Here is an 8624-nt window from a genome sequence, read left to right as displayed (position 1 = left end):
CCAAACTACCAGTCTTGTCTTTCAACAGCATTAATAGAGCTTCTTGGAAATTACACCAACAATCTAGTCATTCTCTGATGAAACCCACTATCTTGTAGACTAGAATTAATAGAAATATGTTCTCAGGAATGATAATTTTGACAGCATTTAATATGCCTCATGTTTTTAATGGGCGTATACATCAATGACTACAAGAATTTTTAAAATGTTGAATAAAATTAAGAAAAATTTTAGATTAGAATTCCCAGGTGCTTGAGAGGTAGCCCAACAGCTTAAGAACACTGCTTGTTTTTGCATGGGAATCAAATTCAGTTCCCAGCACCCCACAAGGCAGCTCACAATTACCTGTTACCTCAGTTCCAGGGCCTCTGATGCCCCCTTCTGGCCTCTGTGGACACCATCATGCACATGGTACATATACAACCAGGCAGGCCAACAGCTATGTATATAAAATAAAAATAGTCTTTAAAAAACTTAGAATTTCCTGAGGCATAAATATGCTAATATAAAATTTGAATATTCAAGCGGTTGATATAATGGAGACCCTGCTTTGATGACAACATTAAGGAATATTGTTTAATTTTGAACCACTGACACAACCCAATTGTCAAGGCTAAATTGGATGTTTTGTTATGAAATAGTGTTTGTCTAATTTTTAAAACTTTAAATTTTTTTTTTTTCTAAAACAGGGCCTCTCTGTGTAACAGCTCTGACTGTCCAGGAACTCAATCTGTAGACCAGGCTGGCTTCTAACTCACAGACATCTGCCTTTCTCTGCCTCCTGAGCACTGAGATTAAAGGCGTGCACCACCACTGCCCAATTTAAATTTTTAATTTCTTAAAAAGTGTATCACAGGCGGTCGGCGAGTGAAGGGGTCTAGGTGGTGTGAAGGCCAGCGCCGCCTCAACCTGGAGTCACCATGAGTGGGACCTTAGCGAAGATCGCGGAGATCGAAGCCGAGATGGCTCGGACTCAAAAGAACAAGGCTACAGCTCATCACCTTGGGCTGCTTAAGGCTCTCCTTGCCAAGCTTCGAAGAGAGCTCATCACTCCGAAAGGTGGCGGTGGTGGTGGGCCAGGAGAAGGTTTTGATGTGGCTAAGACAGGTGATGGTCGAATTGGGTTTGTGGGTTTCCCATCTGTGGGGAAGTCAACTCTGCTAAGCAACCTAGCAGGAGTGTATTCTGAAGTGGCAGCGTATATAAAGGTGCCAAGATCCAGCTGTTGGGAAAGGCAGAGGTCGTCAAGTCATTGCAGTGGCCCGAACATGGAATTTGATCTTGATTGTTCTGGATGTCCTAAAACCCTTGGGACATGAGAAGATAATTGAAAATGAGTTGGGGGGCTTTGGGATTCGCTTGAACAGCAAGCCCCGCAACATTGGCTTTAAGAAGAAAGACAAGGGAGGCATTGATCTCACAGCCACTTGCCCTCAGAGTGAACTAGATGCTGCAACAGTGAAGAGCATTCTGGCTGAATACAAAATTCACGCTGCTGATGTGACATTTGCGGAGTGATGCCACAGCAGATGACCTCATTGATGTGGTCGAAGGAAATAGAGTTTATATCCCCTGTATCTATGTATTGAATAAGATTGATCAGATCTCCATTGAGGAATTGGATATTATCTATAAGGTGCCTCACTGTGTGCCCATTTCTGCCCATCACCGCTGGAATTTTGATGACCTTTTGGAGAAGATCTGGGACTATCTGAAACTAGTGAGAATTTACACCAAGCCCAAAGGCCAGCTACCAGATTACACCTCCCCAGTGGTGCTGCCATACTCCAGGACCACGGTGGAAGATTTCTGCATGAAGATTCACAAAAATCTTATCAAAGGATTTAAATATGCTTTGGTCTGGGGTCTCTCTGCGAAGCATAATCCTCAGAAAGTGGGTAAAGACCATACATTGGAAGATGAGGACGTCATTCAGATTGTGAAGAAGTGAACCCGCCTTCCCCTTCTGCTGGCCAGTCCCAGCAGTGTTCCTTAGCACCAAGGACCCTTCTCAACCTTCTGTATTTGGCAGCCATTGGATTGGGGTACAGGAAAGGAGATGAAGACTCCAAGGTGGAACATCATTTGTCCTTGTTGGGGGTGGGGGTAGGGTCCCATTTATTTCAGGCTGGCCTTGAACCCTGTAGCTGAGGCTCCATCTCCCAAGTGCTGGGCTTGCCAGTGTATACCAGCACCTCAGCAGCATCGCCTTTCTTGCCTTGCTGTCACACGTCTTGAACTGTATAAAAACTCTGGTGGGCCCACTGGCTGTGTGTCATTGTCAGATCTGCAGTGGGTCCAGCTGAATGCGGAAACAGCTGTATGTACAGGGAGGCAGCTGCAGAGCGGGAACCAGATAACATGACCTGTGCGTGTGACGGACAGTAATGAGAGGCTCTTTCACCTGGTGTGGCCTCTTTGCCTTCAGGTGATCTTAGGACATTGGTGAGGGGAAGGATATCCTGAAGTTATCTGCTTATTTCCTCTAATGCTGATCTGTTCCAGAAGATAGCAGCTGAGTGGTCTGAGAGCAGAGTGGGGTTTGAGTTGTTTAGGAACCTAAAAAGATTACTCAGCCCTTGTAAGCCCCCATTTCATCAGGTAACACAGGGATAATGGCACTGACTGTTAAGGTTGAGGTGCTGGTATTAGGGGTGGGGTTTTTGGAAGTTGCTTAGCACAGTGTCAATCATATAAAATACTCAGTATATATTGGAAATAAAAAAAAAAGTCTATCACAGCATGTGATGCTTTTTCAGTAAGTACAACCCCTCTCCCGCATCGAAAAGACCTTCTTTTTTTTGCAGTAGAGGCTATTATATACAACCATAACCATCAGAGTGCAGAGAATTAGTAACCGTGGTGTCCCAGCCTTGAATGAGACATCTACAACACAGCTACTACACCTAAGGCTCAGGGAGCAGAGAGGAAGAGGAGGCGGGAAGATAAGAAGAGCCCAAGGATGAAGACAATGGCTGCAAGATGTCATCTAGAAATAACACGGAATTTACACCCATAGAATCACAGCCATATGGCTGCCTGCCCAAGACCTGCAGAGACCAAACCAGTCAGTACACTGCACAGACAGGAGTAAAGTTCCCAAACTCCATCCTTGGGTAGTCATTGGGTGCTGAGGGAGGGAGAATTAATTTTTTTCAAAGCCCATTGTCCTGAAAGGTTGTACAATACAGCTCTAAACTCATATATATATATATATATATATATATATATATATATATATATATATACTAATTAGACTTTGTCTGCACGTGTGTGTCCATCAATGAGAACTATAGGAGGAAACATTATAAATGTGGTAAGGGGGTGTATGGCCAGGCATAGGAGGAGCTGGAAAGGGGAACAGGAGAAGTGGAGAAATAATATGAAAACAGTGTGTTTACACATGAAATTCTCAAGAGCAAATAATTTTTTAAAAGGGAGAACAACATTTAAAATGAATAAAAGTATATAACTCTCCAAAACAAAACTTGTAGAGCGCCTCTCTTTCTTCCATTAGAGGGATATAGAACATGCACTAACGCTAAACTGCAAGCGCCAGAACTGCTTACCTCGCTTGGCTTTTTGCCTCAAGTTTAGCCGTCTCTAGGGGATCTGACATTCTCTTCTGACCTCCACGGGTACCGGGCACACACATGGTGCTCACATACATATTCAGGCAAAACATTCATATACACTTGTATTTTTTTTTGAACCCCATATTGCTAGGCAGTGGTGGCCTGAACCTTTATTCCCAGCATTCGGGAGACAGAGGCAGGTGGATCTCTGTGAGTTTAGGCCAGCCTGGTCTCCAGAGTGAGTTCCAGGACAGGCAGGGCTACACTAAACAACCCTGTCTTGAAAACAAAACAAACAAAAACCCCAAATCACAGAAGGTATATACTGTGCCTCCTATGTGCTGGTAAAGATGTGATCTCCCAGCAGCCTGCTCCTGCCACCTGCCTGCTACAATTATGGGCTTTCCTTTGGAACCCATAACCCCAAACAAACTCTTCCTTCTTTAAGCTGCCTTTTAGCAGAATAAAAAGTAACTAATACAGAGGGGAATGTAGGAGATAGAATAAGTAAATTAAAAAACGTAATCGTTTATATCATGTCCCTGAACATGACTGTCCCTAACTATATCAATTTCCCCAACATTGATAACTGTTTTGCATATTCTTTATAGTTTTCTTTTAGCTTTTGTTTGTTTCACTTGTTAGTTTTTAAAATAAGTTAATTAATATGACAATTTCAATCTTCATGTTTTTTTTCTTACATTTTTGGTAATTTCTGACTTAGATAATTAGAGTGAACCTTTGGTACCTATAAAGGCATGTAATAGGTATGCTTCCTTTTAGATTGAAGCTTCTGTCATAAAAATAAAAATTTTCAATTTAATTTTACCCTGGAATTCTGTACACTGTTAGTACATTACAGTAGCTTTTTGCCATCATTGTAATTATTAGTACTTGCTTCATCTATCTATAAAATTTCTTCTTTTATTTCATTTTTGCATTTCTATCACTAAAGAAGTATAGCTGAGGTTGGACTTCAGGTTTCCTTGAAGCTGCAGCAGAAAGCAGGGCCCAGCTGCAGCATTTAGGAAGTTCTACTGTTTGACAGAGTGTGGGTTGATGTGGCTGCAACCGAAGCTGTAATTGAAAGCAGCATAATGCTAGCTTAAGAAAAGCACTAAAAGCCACATTAGTAGCTGTGGAGCCAGGCTCCAAGGAAAGGGCAGAATCAAACAGCTAGTTTGGAAGTTGGAGACAAAGTTCTCCAAGAGTCTGGAAGCATCAAGACAGTTAGAGAAGACAAGGGTTGCGTCTTTTATAGAGGTGGTAACATTCTTGCAAAGTATATACAATGAAAGCACCATTGAAATGACGTCACAATCCACTGACATTCTGGACTATTTCATTACACAGAAAATTTCCATGCCTCCCTTTAATGACAAGTTGGTGATACTGACTCTAATGGCACCCACTGTTTCTTATGTCAGATTTGCTGTGCTGGTATAAACATTTCCAAATAAAATAATGTAACTAATTTTGTATGCTTTGGAACAGGGTCATTTAAGTTGCTTGTACTTGTTTTCTTTACCTTGTAGTTCATCATCTTTATATGTGTTATATTTACTGTGGTTTATCAATCTTGTTTTATGATTGAATTAATTACATATAGTGTTTGTTTGTTTGTTTTTAAACAGTATCACTACGTAACTCTGGCTGTCCTGGCTCTCATTATGTAGACCAGACTGATCTTGAACTCACAGAGATCTGCCTGCCTCTGCCTCCCAAGTGCTGGGATTAAAGATGTACACCATTGGGGCTGGAGAGATGGCTCAGCGGTTAAGAGCGCTGCCTGCTCTTCCAAAGGTCCTGAGTTCAATTCCCGGCAACCACATGGTGGCTCACAACCATCTGTAATGAGGTCTATTGCCCTCTTCTGGCCTGCAGACATACACACAGACAGAATATTGTATGCATAATAAATAAATAAATAAATAAATAAATAAATAAATAAATAAATAAATAAAGATGTACACCATTAAACTGGCTGAATTGATAATTTTTATATGGTGTTTTTTTTATTACATTTGTTTAATATGTGTGTCCGTGCGTGTGTGCTGGTGTGAACATGCATAGAGGTCAGAAGACAGTTTTCAGGAGTTGGTTCTCTTCTTTTACCATGTGGATTTCAGGGATCAGATTCAGGTCCCCAGACTTACCCACAAATGCCTTTACTTGCTGAACCATCTCACTGGGCTCGCTTTTCATACAGTTTATCCTATTCTTTTCTTTTAACTGGTTTGAAGTTATGCCTTTTGCTTCTACTATGCTGACAGCCATGCACAAAATTTTTGCACATATATGTAAAGATGTGAAATTTACATAAAATGTATATTATCAATTGAAATGCAGCTTTAATTAGTACTTGATTTATATCCAACTTTGTTTCACTTGGCTTTTCACAATGTTGATAATTTTTTTAGGGGACTTTACATATGATTTTTTTAATATTTAAAATAATTACTTCTCAATTATAAATGGCATTGCTGTGCCCAAGGCTTCTTTGGTTTGTGATCTCCATCTGAGTTTGCTTTTATGGCTCAAGTATATTCTCGGTTAGCTGTGTCACCCGAGACTTACAAGTGAGATGCTAAATGTTTTATTGTTTTAATTACGTCCCATTTCACACTCACACTGCACAGTGAGTTGGTGTAGTATAGCAGGCTGCTGTCCTCAGTGCTTTGTGAAAATCCTTCATATGTGATGGCTCGAAGGAACATGTCTCCCCATTGTATTGAGCATTTGAATAGCTGGTCCCCAGCTGGTAGTGCTGTTTGGATAAGTTCCAGAGGTGTGACCTTGCTAGATGAAGTCTGTCACTGTGGGCTTGCTTTGAGATTTCAAAAGCCACATGCCATTCCCAGCTCACACTCTCTGCTTCCTGCTGGTGGCTTAGGATGTGAACTCTCAGGCCACCATGCCTGCTTGCTACCACACTTCCCCCCTGTGATGATAGTGGACTCATCACTCTGTAACCATAAGCTCCAAATAGTTCCTTCTTTCTCTAAGTTGCCTTGAGCATGCTGCTTTTATTACAGCAATAGAAAAGTAATTAATACAATATATATTCTGGAGTGTATCATCTCGATCACTCAGTTAATGAAGTCTCTGCACACATTCCTTCTTTACTATGCTATGCGGTATGTCCTTGACAATACTTGCTCCTCTGAAATACCATGAATCTTGATTGAGAAGTCATTTCCTCCTAGCCTGTCTCTGATTACAGCTTGCTGCCAGTGACCCTGCTAGAGTCTTGGTCACAGGCTCTACACCACCCTTTGTGACCACTGCCTAGGACCAGACCAGAACACTACCTGACCTTCAGCTTTTGTAGCTGTTGCCTAGAAGAGGGAGAGACGAGTCCGACTACAGCATGCCAGGATGCCTGCCTTTCATTCCCATCCTTGGCCTTCAGTTCAGGCTTCTCCTGGGTGGTGTAGGAGGGTCTTCTTTCTATGTCTTGTTTTATTGGTTGAATAAAGAAAACTGCCTTGGTTTTTTGATAGGGCAGCCCTTAGGTGGGTGGAGTAGACAGAACAGAATGCTGGGAAGAAGGCAATGTGGCAGATGCCATGCTTTTTCTGCCTGAGACGGACATTAGGTTAGACTCTTGCCGGTAAGCCACCATCACGTGGTGATACTCAGATTTAATAGAAATGGGTTAATCAAGATGTGAGAGTTAGCCAAAAAGAGGCTAGATATAATAGACCAGGCAGTAATCTGATTAATACAATTTCCGTGAGGTTATTTCGGGGGTTAAGTTGGCTGGGCAGCGGGACACAGCCCGCCTGCTCCTATTACTACACCTGGGCTTTTATTAACTTTATTAACTGTTCCCTCTGCCCCGCCTGCTTCTCTTTTGGCTATGGATTGATTCTTCCTTCAACCTGACATCACCCTAGCTCCAGCTTCCAGAAGTTTCTCATGATTCCTAGCCCCCTAAATCTACCCTTTCCTTCCCATATATGAACAATTGCCATTTAATTCAAGGGACTTGTGGACAGAGAGGGAGACATCAAGACCCCACTCAGCCCTTCTTATTGCCTAAATCCCAGTCCCATTAACATTCCTTTTTGAAGTTACACATCCATAAGACAACCAAACCTTTATGCTAGATCTAAATAAAATAATTCAATTTGCATGGCTGAAAAACCACAAACAGTAAGCCACAAATATTTCCATGACTTGCTTAGATTTGGTCAACTTTATTTAAAATCTTTTTCACTCAAAAAGTAGTTGCCTGGATTTATTTTTATTTCCTTGAGAAAATTTTGATTCCTCTGCAAGGTATTGCTGCTGCTTGGTTGGAGGCCTTAATTTCATTATAAACTCAATTATCCAGCTCCCTTTTTGGCCCCTTCTTTCCCTCCCTCCACTTGCCTTCTCGAGTTCTTAGATTCCAGGAAGAACTATTATGGGATTTTTGTATTTAGTAGGTTTCAAGTCTCCTTTCTTTCCTCAAGATCTGAAGTCTGGAATTTGCATCTAAATAAACTCTTTGTCAGAGGCCACAGCTATGCACCCAGGGCCAAGCGAATCATGTTCTAAAACTGTGGTGTGCATAACTGGCCACAGCACAGGCAAATGGACTTTGTGGAATAAACATCTAAGCAGAATTGTCAGGCAGCCAAGTTCAGGCAAGAGATACCTGCTCAAACTACTTCTTCTTCTTCTTCTTCTTCTTCTTCTTCTTCTTCTTCTTCTTCTTCTTCTTCTTCTTCTTCTTCTTCTTCTTCTTCTTCTTCTTCTTCTTCTTCTTCTTCTTCTTCGTTCTCCTCCTCCTCCTCCTCCTCCTCCTCCTCTTCTTCTTCTACATATTTTTTCTAAGATAAGATTATTTGGACCTGCTAGAGTCTACCATGTATTTCCCCAACTTTAATATGAGAAAACTCACAAATGTGTTAGCCAGCAAATATTCCATGAAAGACAATCTAGTACCTGAAAGTGTTTTCTATGTGTCAAATGTCTAATTTTGGACAGGCTTTCTGCATGCCTCAGTTCACATCTGTGAAGTGGCAATGACAGCAGTGTTAGTGCATCAATAATGGCCCA

The 8624-nt window shown here is 41.5% G+C and overlaps 1 protein-coding gene across 1 annotated transcript; it reads left to right on the top strand.

The window, feature by feature from the left end:
• The first annotated feature begins 920 nt into the window (after window positions 1–920).
• Window positions 921–1951, top strand: LOC119815752 (developmentally-regulated GTP-binding protein 1-like). Its single transcript, XM_038332036.1, is given in 4 exon segments — window positions 921–1197; window positions 1200–1223; window positions 1226–1506; window positions 1508–1951. Coding segments are annotated over 4 exon segments (1026 nt in total).
• The last annotated feature ends 6673 nt before the right edge of the window (window positions 1952–8624 follow it).

Source organism: Arvicola amphibius, chromosome 5 (assembly GCF_903992535.2).
Source record: "Arvicola amphibius chromosome 5, mArvAmp1.2, whole genome shotgun sequence".
Classification (NCBI taxonomy): Eukaryota; Metazoa; Chordata; class Mammalia; order Rodentia; family Cricetidae; genus Arvicola; species Arvicola amphibius.
Note: the sequence above shows the minus strand (reverse complement) of the source record. Positions and strands in the feature narration are given on the sequence as shown.